The sequence below is a fragment of the Crotalus tigris genome, unplaced genomic scaffold (assembly GCF_016545835.1).
Source record: "Crotalus tigris isolate CLP2741 ecotype Arizona unplaced genomic scaffold, ASM1654583v1 scf7180000018025.208907, whole genome shotgun sequence".
NCBI lineage: Eukaryota > Metazoa > Chordata > Lepidosauria > Squamata > Viperidae > Crotalus > Crotalus tigris.
The window spans coordinates 118,045-131,547 of record NW_024096783.1 but is presented as its reverse complement, the minus strand read 5'-3'; the positions used below and the strand labels follow the sequence as shown (position 1 = coordinate 131,547).

Genomic DNA, 13,503 nt, shown 5'->3' with positions numbered 1-13,503 from the left:
TACCATGTTCTATGTTGATTTCCACTTTAAGATCATTAAGGCAAATTGTTGCCATTATTTTTTCATATATTGATTATAGTAAATTTATGTAAGCAGTATGTACGCTTTGGTTGAGCAATGTCTTAATTATTGCTTGCTGGAATACTGAGTCAAATGCCTTTATGTAAATACATAAGAGATATGGTATATTAGTTGTGCCTTTCAATAACTTCTGAATCACTTGGATGTGATCCACTGTGCTGCAGCCATTTCTGAACCTTGCCTGCTCCTTTGGCTGTGCATCATTTAATGTTCTCAATATTTTTTTGCTATTATCATTGAGATAATATTTACATTATTTCATACAATATTGACAATTTATTAGCAAGTATTATCCACCATTTCTAACAATTTATTACCATTTAGAAAACATTCTATTACAAATTTTTACTAATGGTTACTCCTCATTAAATGAAGCAGGTATTATTTGTCCATTTAGGCAGATTCACTTAAATTAATTCAGTGTAGGTTTATTACAATCAATGGATATTATTTTGGCAAGCGTTCAAGCAAAACAGGACATTTTATGCACAACCTTATAAAGACAAGTTAGCCTACAGTGGATCTCTAAGAAAAGCAAGCCACCTAAAAGATATAGTCAACTGGCTAGTTTATTGAAAGAAAGGCATAAACCTTTTCTAGTATAATTCCATTTGTCCTTTTTGTCTACAGACCAGTTAGTCAAATGGAAAATGTATCTTCCCATGTTGCAGGCAATACTTATTTTAAATGTTTCACATCTACATATAGGTTATTTCTCTTCCTTGTTCAATTGATTGGTTTTGCATGATATGCTAAGCTATTCTGGATAGAATGAAACAACAAATAATTTTATATTATGGATTGTTTGTTAGGTATTACTGCACTGGCGTATCTCTTGGTGACTGATGGTCAAACACATATTGAAATTATCATGAGAACCCTAGACTTGAAGAATCAAAAATTAGAACACAGATTGGAGGAAAAAACATTAACAAATTTTTATCAGAAACCAAAAAAGGTCTAATCAAAATGGTTAACAAAGAAAGGGAGAAATTTAGCCTCATCCTGAATATCAAAAACACTAAACTCATGACCACTGCAGGAATGAAATGTCAAAATAACAACCGATAGTGAAAAGACTGAATGCGTGCAAGAATTCACTTTCCTGATTGAAGATCAAAGCAGTGAATCCAGTCCAGAAATAAAGTGTCAAATAACATGGGGTCACAGAGCAATAATGAGCATGAATTGGGCATGAAAAAGCAAGGAAATTACCTGGCAACTAAATGCAGATTAGTCTGCACTATTGTGTTTTCCATATTTATTTATGATTGTGAAAGTTGGATTATGAAAAAACTAAGACATGATGAAAATTGACTCATTTGAACAGTGGTACTGAATAAGGCCCCTTTGCATCCTTTGGACAGCAAAGATGACAAAGCATGTACTAGATGTATAAATATCATTGCAAGGGAAAAAAATCACAAAATTCTGTTGTACTTATTTTGGCCATGCCATGCAATCACTGGACTCACAGTGATTGCTGGAAAAGGCATTTATGCTCAAAACTGACTGGAAAGGCATTTGTGCTCAGAATGGTTAGCAATTAAAAAAAAAGGAGCCTGCCAAAAATCAGGATGGCAAGACTTCACTAAAGCCAACACCAGCCAGACTTTAAGACAATTTTCAAGAAGCTGTACAAGATTGGAAAATGTAGAGACAGCCGGTCCATAGAATCACTGTGAATAAGACATTGAACAGATACCATCATCTTTATCTTCAGCATATTATCCATTCTTATCTATACTGAACTCAAGAAAATCATCTTAATCTTTATTGATATGTTTTGAAATGTAAGCTCACTAATTGTTCTTTGATACTACCTTTGTCTTCTAATATTTAACACTGAAGATTTTTATTCTCATAACCTGTTTAAGTATAAGGTACCTTCAGCTAATATTGTCATCTGTGTATCTCAAAGTGTTACTATTCAGTTTAGTTTTCACCTGTTAATTCTTCCAACTCATCACCATATATTAATTGTACACATTTAACAGGCAGGAGACCCTTTATATTCTGCATCTCTTGTTTTTTTTTTTTCAAACTTACACTACTTTCTTATTCATCATAGAAGCTCTTCATAGCAATAAATACATCTTACATTCTAATATAATTTACACAAAGATTTTGCAAACATATTGGTAGAACTTGACTTACAACCACATTTGGCAGCAGAACTTTCATCGCTAAGCAATGCGGTTGTTAAGTGAGTAATGTCCAACTTAACAACTTTTTTGCTGTATCCTTAAGTGAATCCAGATTTCCCCTATGAGTTTGCTTGTTGGAAGCCAATTGGGAAGAATTGCAAATAAGAAACCCAATAGACTTTTATTATCGTAAATACAAGCCAGTTGCCAATGTTAATCACATGACTATGAAAAGGACACTGAAATGGTCATAAGTGCAATATTGGTCATAAATCATTTTAGTGCTGTCATAATTTAGAACCATCACTAAGCAAATGATCACAAATTGAGGACTACGCAAAAATTTTTAAACATTTGTTTAGCCTGTTTTTTTTAATTTGGCATTTTCCTCTGTTGGCTTTATATTTCTTTGTAACACGAACTACTTGTGAGCTAATGTAATGACGCAGTAGTTAGCACACTCTCTTCCATCTCCCTGCTTTGATATCTGTATATAGGGTTATCTTTTCCCATCTCTAGGCCATACAATATTCTTTTACCTTATCATAGAAATAGTAGTCCTTCTGACAATCCAAGCAGTTTATAGTAAAATAGGAGAGGATTCCACATAAAAATAGCATGTAAAATTAAGTGTGTGTGTGTGTGTGTGTGTGTGTGTGTGTGTATTCAATAATACACAATCTTCAAACTCCGTGAGGAATATAAATCAGCTGTTTATTGTTAAAAAAATTAAAACAATAAAAGCAACTATTTACAATATTAAAACAAACTTAGCTTTCGCTGATCCACTGTCAGCATCTTCAGAGTGAAGTATTGGAGGTGGAGAGATCTCTTATAAGCCTTGATAACCTAGTTTCTTACTCAATGACCGTGTAATAGGGCCATTCGTCCTGACTGACCGTAAGTGCCTTAACTGTCCCGCCTCCCCTTGTTTGCACAACTTCTCTCCCTCCCCTCCTTGTCCATCTTCTCCTTCCTGGTGTTGTTGCCGTTGGTATGCTTTCTAGCCGCTCCCCCGCACTCACTTTGGGTCGCGGGTCCGGATCCAGTATCCCAGGTGCCCTTTCGCTGCTGTTTCCTTCTCTTCCACTCCATTTATCTGTCTGTTGCTCCTGTCTTCCACTGTTTATCATCATGAGTCGTATTTTCCCCAGTTTCTCCTCATGTCTAAGTGTGTGTGCATGCAGCCCTGCCCCGTCCTTCCATCCCATCTGTCTGCAATCAGCTGGGCTGCCTGCCAGCTCGCTCCTGAATTCACTCCCTCTCATCCTTGCCAACCCTATCTTTGCATCCGCCAGCTGTCTCCCTGCAGTCATTCTGGGGTGGGTGCTCAGAATTGGCACTGTCTCAGTGTTTTACATTTTTTAACAATAAACAGCTGATTTATATTCCTCCCTGAGTTCGAAGATTGTGTATTATTGAACAGATATACCTGGGATTTGTATGTCTGTGTGTGTGTGTGTGTGTGTGTGTGTGTATGTATGTGTATGTGTATATATATATGCAGATTTATTTATGTAGATTTATCGTCTATAAAAATTATGTTATTCAGAAGTTAAATCTAGTTGAAATTAATTTCTTTCTTATAAATTATAAATTATTTTTCCATTTGTAGAAATTTGAGGATTAATTATAATTACTCATTATTCAATACTGCAGCTAAATGCTGAAATCAAGTTATATAAATACTATATGATGGTCTTAGGAAAATGTAGGATGATTAATTAGGAGCTTAAATCTAAACCTCATAAAATGATTCTCTGAAAAGAATTACATCATTAATTTGGATACTGTGAAAGCTGAAATTTTAATTAATAGCTGAAATGCAAATGAAAAGAAGCTACAAAGTATAAATTATCCTTACTATTGTTTTCTGATACAAATGATTAAAAGAGAATTTCCAGATGCAATAAAGAAACACAATTTTGAACTCTTGTAAATTTCTTTTCAAATCTCACAATGTTTTCTGGAATCTACAATCATGGTATATTTTTTATCAAAATTACCAAACAGTCCACTTAAAAAGATTTCAATTATTTCAGGGCTATATAACAGACTACTTGTAAATAAATGAATAAAACTTTTAACTTGGAAAAAAAAAGTTACTAGGTTGCTAAGGGTGGCTAAAGAAAGGCCAACTCTCCATTTTTCCTTGAAAAATCTTGCATATTTTTATGTTGGTTTCATATTAGGGAGATTATCATTTATTTTTACTCTCTCCTTTCATGCAAAATACAAGTTCTTGTTCTTTTATCACTATCAACTAAGCAGTTAAACACAAAGTTGTAGTTTGCAGATAGTGAACAGACACTATAAAAATGAGTACAATTATATGAATTATACACCTCTAAAAAGTAGAGGGGAAAGGAAAGACTCAAGATAGTTGTAACAGGTTTGTCTCATGCATCTGAAAAAAACATTTACAACAATATCTGAAATGATTATCACAGTATTTTAAGTATGAAATATCCTTTATATCAGGTGTCTCCAACCACCGGTCCATGGTCTGGCACCAGTCTGTGGCATACTAGCAACCGGACTGCACAAACAAGCAAAGCCCCATCGCTAGATGCAAGCAGCACACGAAACCACCTCCTCTGATACGTGGAAAAATCTTTCTCCACAGAACCGGTCTTTGGTGCCCAAAAGGTTGGGGCCTCTGCTTTATATTATACTGCTTTATATTATACTCCAAACAACATCAGCAGAAATGGACTATTATGCAAGTTATACAGGTTTTTTTTTTATCCAGTGGTGGCCACTCTGTTTTTAACTGTTCTAGCTTAGGTTACAGAATGCAAAAAAAAAATTGTATAAACTTACCACAAACTCAAATACCAGCGTCAGTGTCTCCTTTGTATGGATGATATCATGAAGCAGCACAATATTAGCATGTTTCAGACCTTTCAAGAGAGATGCTGAAAGACAAAAAGCAAAATTTATTAAAAAAAAGTATTCAATACTTTTCTCTAAAATAGTGGTTCCCAACCTTTTCTATACCCTGCACCCCTAGAACGCTTCTGATATATTCTCGTACCCCTTACAAAAAGTTTGAAATTATGCATATACACTATAATTTTGAAAACCCATGTTCTTGCACCCCCTGGAATATCATCTCGCACCCTCAAGGGGTACAAGCACCCCCGGTTGGGAACTCCTGTTCTAAAAAGTACTTTTAACACAGTAATATTTTGTACATTTTCTAAAAATTGGAATGCCCCAGCATCACTGTTTTGTATTTTTTTTTACATATAGCTGAACCCACAGAAGCAGAAATTAGTGAAATTTCTCCCCAATTATATATAAAAAAAGAGAAAATTTATTCTTCCTGGGTTATCTCTTCCAGAAACAATCATATCAAAAGAATAAATGTGGCTATTAGAATCAATTGGTTACAGTAAAAAATTTACTCAATGTTTCAATACTGCAGTATCCAAATCAGTGATTTTATGGGAGTACCAGACCTCTTGAGAAACCTATATGCGGGTCAAGAAGCAACAGTGAGAACTGGACACGGAACCACTGATTGGTTCAAAATTGGAAAAGGAGTCCGGCAAGGCTGTATACTGTCGCCTGCCTATTTAACTTATATGCAGAGCACATCATGAGAAAGGCAGGGCTAGATGAATCAAAAGTTGGAATTAAGATTGCCGGGAGAAATATCAACAACCTAAGATATGCAGATGATACCACTCTAATGGCAGAAAGTGAAGAGGAACTAAAGAGCCTCTTGATGCGGGTGAAGAAGGAGAGTGCAAAAGTTGGCTTGAAATTCAACATTAAGAAAACCAAAATCATGGCATCCGGCCCTCTCAATTCCTGGCAAATAGATGGGGAAGAAATGGAGGTAGTGACAGATTTTATTTTTCTGGGCTCCAAGATCACCTCAGATGGGGACTGCAGCCAAGAAATTAAAAGACGCTTGCTCCTGGGGAGGAAAGCTATGGCAAATCTAGACAGCATACTAAAAAGCAGAGACATCACCCTGCCAACAAAAGTGCGTATAGTCCAGGCCATGGTTTTCCCAGTTGCAATGTATGGCTGTGAAAGTTGGACCATAAGAAAGGCTGAGCGCCAAAGAATTGAGGCCTTTGAACTATGGTGCTGGAGAAGACTCCTGCGAGTCCCTTGGACTGCAAGGCGTTCAAACCGGTCAGTCCTAGAAGAGATCAACCCCGACTGCTCTTTAGAAGGCCAGATCCTGAAGTTGAAACTCAAATACTTTGGCCACCTAATGAGAAGGAAGGACTCACTGGAGACGGGCCTAATGCTGGGAAAGATTGAGGGCAATAGAAGAAGGGACGACAGAGAATGAGATGGCTGGATGGAGTCACTGAAGCAGTAGGTGTGAACTTAAATAGACTCCAGAAGATGATAGAGGACAGGAAGACCTGGAGGAACGTTGTCCATGGGGTCGCGATGGGTCGGACACGACTTCGCAATTAACAACAACAGTAACAAAAAATCCATAAAAATATTTTTGGCAATTTTATTAAAATTATAATTACAACACTAAAAACTAATGCAAATTAAAACAAGAGAAAAAATATAGTAAAGAATGTGTGTGTGTGTGTGTGTGTGTGTGAATTCCTGTCTTCATGACAAGTGTAAACAATTTTAGTAATATATCATCTCCTTTTAAAATACAACAAATTATCCTTTTTTCCCATATCTCTTTTACCTATAAACAAATCTCTAAAGATAATCATTTCAATCCTGATATCCTTAACATTCTGTTAAGGGTTACAAGAAATAACAACATATCTATTTTAACCTTGATCAAATAAATCAACTTTATATTCCTTCCGTTCTACTTCTAACAATCTTAATCTTAATCCATTCAGAATTTGATTTCTTTTCATTTTTGCTTTATCCTTTTTCACAAGTTTCTTCAAAAAGTTAACAAGATTCTTTTGTAAATTCAATAGAAGAAAATTATCCAGGTGACTCTCTTGATTTATTGTTTGTATATCCCTTGTAATTATTAAAACATCACCAGTTTCTTCTATATGTGCCGTATAATATCTTTTTTGCAGGAAATTCTTAGCTGTCATTTATAAATTCACTTTCAACTCAATCTTGATCTTATCAAATAGAAGTTGTTCCTTTTCCATTACATCTTTTAGACATAGCTTCTCGGTAGAGGCAGATGTCTCTGTTGACACTATTAAAATTAAGTTCTGAGTCCATTGTTCAAAAATAATTGTTAAGTCCAGCTTATGCATACTCCCTTAATTGTAATCCTTAGTTCTATCTAGTGTCTAATTATGTTTTTTATTCAAACCAAAGGAATTTTTCCATGAGAAGAATCCTTTATAATTAATTCCAAAATCTTATTTAAAATTCATTTACAGTCTTAATCTGTTTTAATTTCTAAAATCAAAATTTTAATTTTGCTGTTTTTTCCAAAATATTTTTATAAGTTCTTAAACTAGTGGCTAAAACTTTATTTTTGAAAACAATTGAAGGAAATTCACCAACTGCTATAAAGCTTGATCCAAACGTTTCTAATAGATAAAAAATAGTTAACAAGCTATTTCTAAAAATGATCAGAAAATGAAGTATATGGACTTAATGTTCTTTCAAAGGCAGCTACTGCAGTTTGGGCAAGATGCCTATTCTCTTATGTCCCAAATCTTTAAACTTGCTGGAGACTGCTATTTTGAATCTACCTTGAGTAAACAGTTGTCCGGAGCACTTTAGGATATCTCATGTCTTCTCCTTATCTGGAGAGAAATTACTAAAGAGCTGGTCTATTGGTCAATGACTTCATTCCACACTGACTCCGCTTTTTGTGCAACCATCTTCAGTCCTTTATTTCTTCCTCTAGAAGTCCAGAATACATGAGAGGTTTCCCAAAAAATCAACAGGGAAACCAGCAGAGAAGGCTGTAAGCTGATGTTGCCTGCCAAAGCATTTCCCCTACCTTCTATCTACAGGAGGAAAATTCTTTATCAGGCTGCAGAAACAAAGTCTGGATCTTTACTGCAGATCTTATTTTATTATTACTTTGCTCAATGATCACAATCCTGGCTTCTTCAGCTGTAATCATTAAGATTCAGGATCCGAGCTTTGGTTCCGAAGCCCACCAGAATTCTTCTGCCTTCCATGCATGAAAGGGAATTGCTGCACTGAACTGAAGAAACAAAGCTTTGATACTGAAGATGTAAGCTTCATTTGTCCATCCTAGTTCAGGAATTTCCTTCTGTACACAGTGGGAAGTGAACTCCTGTGTGGGCTAAAGAAACAAAGCTTAGAGCTTGAAAATCTGAGATAAACTTCCCCAGCTTAGAGCAGGAGTGCCCTTCCATACACAGATCTTGAATCTTAGTGGCTACAACCGAGAAAACCAGGATTGCAGTTGTTAAGCAAAACGGTCATGTGAGTATCTCACTTAACAACTACTTTGCTCAATGACCAAGATTCCAGTCCCAACTGTGATCATAAATCACAGAGTAACTGCATTTAACATGCAAATTTAATATTGCTAGTTTATAGCATATTTACTCAGTGTGACTTGACAACACACTTTGCTACCAATGCCAACATATCAGCAAATTATTAGTTCATGCATGTATCACAGAACAAAGCAGAAAATTACAGTTTTTTAATTAGTCTATGAAAAATTCCATTCCTTTCTACTATCTGAAATATGAATGCATTCAATTAATAGTTGGACATATTCAAATTTAAAGCCAAATCTGAACATCATGTAGCCCTCCACAACCAATGTGTTTGAAGTTCTCACATCCGTACATTCAAAACTGAAATTAGGTGAATTTGCAGATTAAATTTCATAAATTCAGTTACCATATATATTCTCTCTCTAACCCTAACCCTAAAAAGAAAATTCTATAAAGTGTTTAACAACATTTTGAAATACATTTCCAGCAAGGATCATACTATTAAATAGATAGACAGAACATCCCAAAATCAAACAGGCTTTAATGAGTAGTTATCAAAATTTAAGATTGTACAATAAATTGTGTTAACCCATTTAATTGCTAAAGCAAATCATTATAATATTATGATTTTCACACAAGGTCATGAACCTATTCAGTGCAGATAATACTTGACAGACATATAGGCATTTAACGCTATGTGTATTATGCTATGAAATAGTCTATGTGCACCTATAAAACCTTCAATATGGTGAAATAATCTTTCTTCAAATTATCATTATAAAGCCAGTGTTAGTTTTAAAAATAAATATTTAATCTTGCAAGCCTTGTTAATAAAAATTAAAGAACATTTTCTTCAGTAAAGAAATGAATAATGTTTTTGATTCATATTAATTCTTCTATAAATAAATTTTTATTTAGTTATACGACTTTTGTGGAAAACAGATTGTGCTTTAGGTTACATATTTGTGTATAAATATTGAAAATTCAAAAAGTTTCACAAACTTTTAAGCACCATTGTAAATAATAAAAATATATCAGATAAATACATTTGCACATCTTGGTAGAAAATAATTAAATATGAGGAAATGGATGCAAAAATGCCATGAAAATATTTGTGTCAAAATGCTGGTCAAATGGTAGTAGTCAGAATGAATTTAGTTGAAATATATGAATATCTGTTGAAAGAAATATAATGGTTGTACATAAAATGCCCATTTACAGAAGTTAGAATTGGGTAAATGAAGAAGAACATAAAAAATGGATTTCATATAACAAGAATGGCTTACATAGAAAGTATATGAGGTCAAACAAGAAGTGATAGAATTAGGAATGGAATGGATACTAAATGAATGTGGATTGAATACAAAAGTGTATGATCAGTCATACAGAGTAAATGAATGAGGATCAATTCACTAATCAAATATATGAGGAGTAAATGTAAGTAAAAGAGAAAGATCAAGAAAGTCATGATCAAATGGAACTCAGATTCTCAGATATCAGAAATTAAAAAACTGACAAGTAAACAGAATGTATACATGAACTGATATGAGATTGATGATGATGATGATGATGATGATGATGATGATGATGATTTGGAAGGGACCTTGGAAGTCTTCCAATCCAACCCCTTGCTCAGGTAGGAAATCCTATACTATTTCAGACAAATGGTTGTCTTCTTAAAAACTTACAGTGTTAGAGCTTTCACAGCTTCTGGAGGCAGGTTGTTCCACTGATTAATTGTTCTAAAGGCCAGGAAATTTCTCCTTAGTTCTAAGTTGCTTCTCTCTTTAATTAGTTTCCATCCACTGCTTCTTGCCTTGCCTTCAGGAGTTTTGGAGAATAGCATGAATCTCTCTTTTTTGTGGCAACCCCTGAGATATTGGAACACTGCTATCATGTCACCCCTAGTCCTTCTCTTCATTAAAATAGACCAGCTTCATTAAACAAATGCCAATATGTTTTAGCTTCCAGTCCCCTAATCATCTTTGTTGCTCTTCTCTGTACTCTTTTTTTATATCGCTGTGACCAAAACTGGATGCAGTATTCCAAGTGTGGCTTTACGCGATCTCGATTCTATCCCTCTGTTAATGCAGCTTAGCACTGTGCTGGCTGTTTTGGCAGCTGCAGCACACTGCTGGCTCATGTTTAAGTGATTGTCCACTAGGACTCTGAGATCCCTCACAGTTACTACTATTGAACAAGATACCACCTATACTATACCTGTGCATTTGGTTTTTCTTGCCTAAATATACATCCTTACTTTTTTCACCAGTGAATTTCATTTTGTTAGATAGCGCCCAATGTTCAAGTCTGTCAATATCCTTCTGTATCTTAAGCCTGTCTTCTGGAGTATTGGCTATTCCTGTCAGCTTGGTGTTGTCTGCAAATTTGATGAGTTCCCCATCTATCCCCTCATCCACATCACTGATGAAGATGTTGAAGAGCACTGGGCCCAGAACAGAGCCCTGGGGCACCCCACTACACATTTCCCTCCATGCAGATGCAGTTCCATTGAGGACAAGACACTGAATACAGTTGGTCAGCCAGCTACGAATCCATCTGGTAGTGATGCTGTCTAATCAACATTTTTCTATCTTAACAAGTAGTAGGTTGTGGTTTACTTTATCAAATGCCTTACTGAAGTCCAAATAAATTATATCTACAGCATTCCTCTGATCCGCTAATTTTGTCACCTGGTTAAAGAATGCAACAACAACAACAACAACAACAACAACAACAACAATAATGGGAAGACAAAGCACTACATGGCCAGTACGTTAAAAAAATAGCTGGGAAAGCAGATAATAATAAGACCTGGCAATGGCTAAGAGCAGGAAAATTGAAGAAAGAGACCGAGGGACTAATTCTGGCTGCACAAGAGCAAGCCTTAAGGACAAATGCATACAAAGTCAAAATTGAGAAGACAGCAACAGACAGTAAGTGCCGCCTATGCAAAGAAGCTGAAGAAACAGTGGACCACTTGGTAAGCTGTTGCAAGAAGATTGCACAAACTGATTACAAGCAACGGCATGACAAAGTAGCAACAATGGTGCATTGGAAGATCTGCAAAAAATATCATTTGCCTGTAAGCAAAAACTGGTGGGATCATAAAAGAGAGAAAGTCATAGAAAATGATAAAATTAAACTGCTCTGGGACTTCAGAATTCAAACAGACAAGCACCTGCAACATAACACCCCAGACTTAACAATTGTCGATAAGAAAGACAAAAAAGTCTGGATAGTGGACGTGGCAGTGCCTGGAGATAGCAGAATAGAAGAGAAAGAACTGGAGAAGATAACACAATACAAAGACCTACAAAGAGAAATAGAAAGACTGTGGCAAAAGCAAGCAAGGGTAGTACCAATAGTCATAGGCTCCTTGGGTGCAATTCCAAAACAACTGGAGCACCACTTGAACACCATTGGCATTGACAAATTCGCTATTAGTCAATTGCACAAGGTGGCCTTATTAGGAACTGCTTCCATCCTGCGACGATATCTGTAATACCATCAAACATGCACATCTGCCTATCCCAGGTCCTGGGTAAGGACTCGATAGGTAGACAAAATGCCAAATCCAGTCTGAACATCTGGCTGACTGTGCGATGATCAATAATAATAATAATAATAATAATAATAATAATAATAATAATAATAATAATAATAATAATAGCATTCCATACCAAGGCAAATAGGTGGGCGTGGAATGTTACAAGTACATCAGATGGTTGAAGAAGAAAAAATGGCTTTGGAAGAATATCTGAAGAACAATGATGAAGATGCACTGAAATTAGTATATCAGGAAGGCTTACTAACTACTGGAGAGACCAAACTGGCCTACAGGAAAGACCCAATGAAGAACAGAATAGAGGCATGGGAAGACAAAGCACTACATGGCCAATACATGAAAAAAATAGCTGGGAAAGCAGATAATAATAAAACCTGGCAATGGATAAGAGCAGGAAAATTGAAGAAAGAGACCGAGGGACTAATTCTGGCTGCACAAGACCAAGCCTTAAGGACAAATGCATACAAAGTCAAAATTGAGAAGACAGCAACAGACAGTAAGTGCCGCCTCTGCAAAGAAGCTGAAGAAACAGTGGACCACTTGGTAAGCTGTTGCAAGAAGATTGCACAGACTGATTACAAGCAGAGGCATGACAAAGTAGCAACAATGGTGCATTGGAAGATCTACAAAAAATATCATTTGCCTGTAAGCAAAAACTGGTGGGATCATAAAATAGAGAAAGTCATAGAAAATGATAAAATTAAACTGCTCTGGGACTGCAGAATTCAAACAGACAAGCACCTGCAACATAACACCCCAGACTTAACAATTGTCGATAAGAAGACAAAAAAGTCTGGATAGTGGATGTGGCAGTGCCTGGAGATAGCAAAATAGAAGAGAAAGAACTGGAGAAGATAACAAAATACAAAGACCTACAAATAGAAATAGAAAGACTGTGGCAAAAGCAAGCAAGGGTAGTACCAATAGTAATAGGCTCCTTGGGTGCAATCCCAAAACAACTGGAGCACCACTTGAACACCATTGGCATTGACAAATTCGCTATTAGTCAATTGCAAAAGGCCGCCTTACTAGGAACTGCTTCCATCCTGCGACGATATCTGTAATACCATCAAACATCCACATCTGCCTATCCCAGGTCCTGGGTAAGGACTCGATAGGTAGATAAAATGCCAAATCCAGTCTGAACATCTGGCTGACTGTGCGATGATCAATAATAGTAGTAGTAGTAGTAGTAGTAGTAGTAGTAGTAGTAGTAGTAGTAGTAGTAGTAGTGGTGGTAGTGGTAATAATAATAATAATAATAATAATAATAATAATAATAATAATGATAATAGTTGGAAGG

The 13,503-nt window shown here is 35.7% G+C and overlaps 1 protein-coding gene across 7 annotated transcripts in view; it reads right to left on the bottom strand.

Annotated features, from left to right (window-relative positions):
* The window catches only part of LOC120309486 (cyclin-dependent kinase 14), a 191,798-nt gene that overhangs the window by 68,567 nt on the left and 109,728 nt on the right, over positions 1-13,503 (bottom strand). For all 7 annotated transcript variants that reach the window (XM_039346790.1, XM_039346791.1, XM_039346788.1 and 4 more), the window contains one exon: positions 5,052-5,146. In XM_039346790.1, the coding sequence (XP_039202724.1) occupies positions 5,052-5,146 (95 nt within the window). The remainder of the gene's footprint in view (positions 1-5,051; positions 5,147-13,503) is intronic.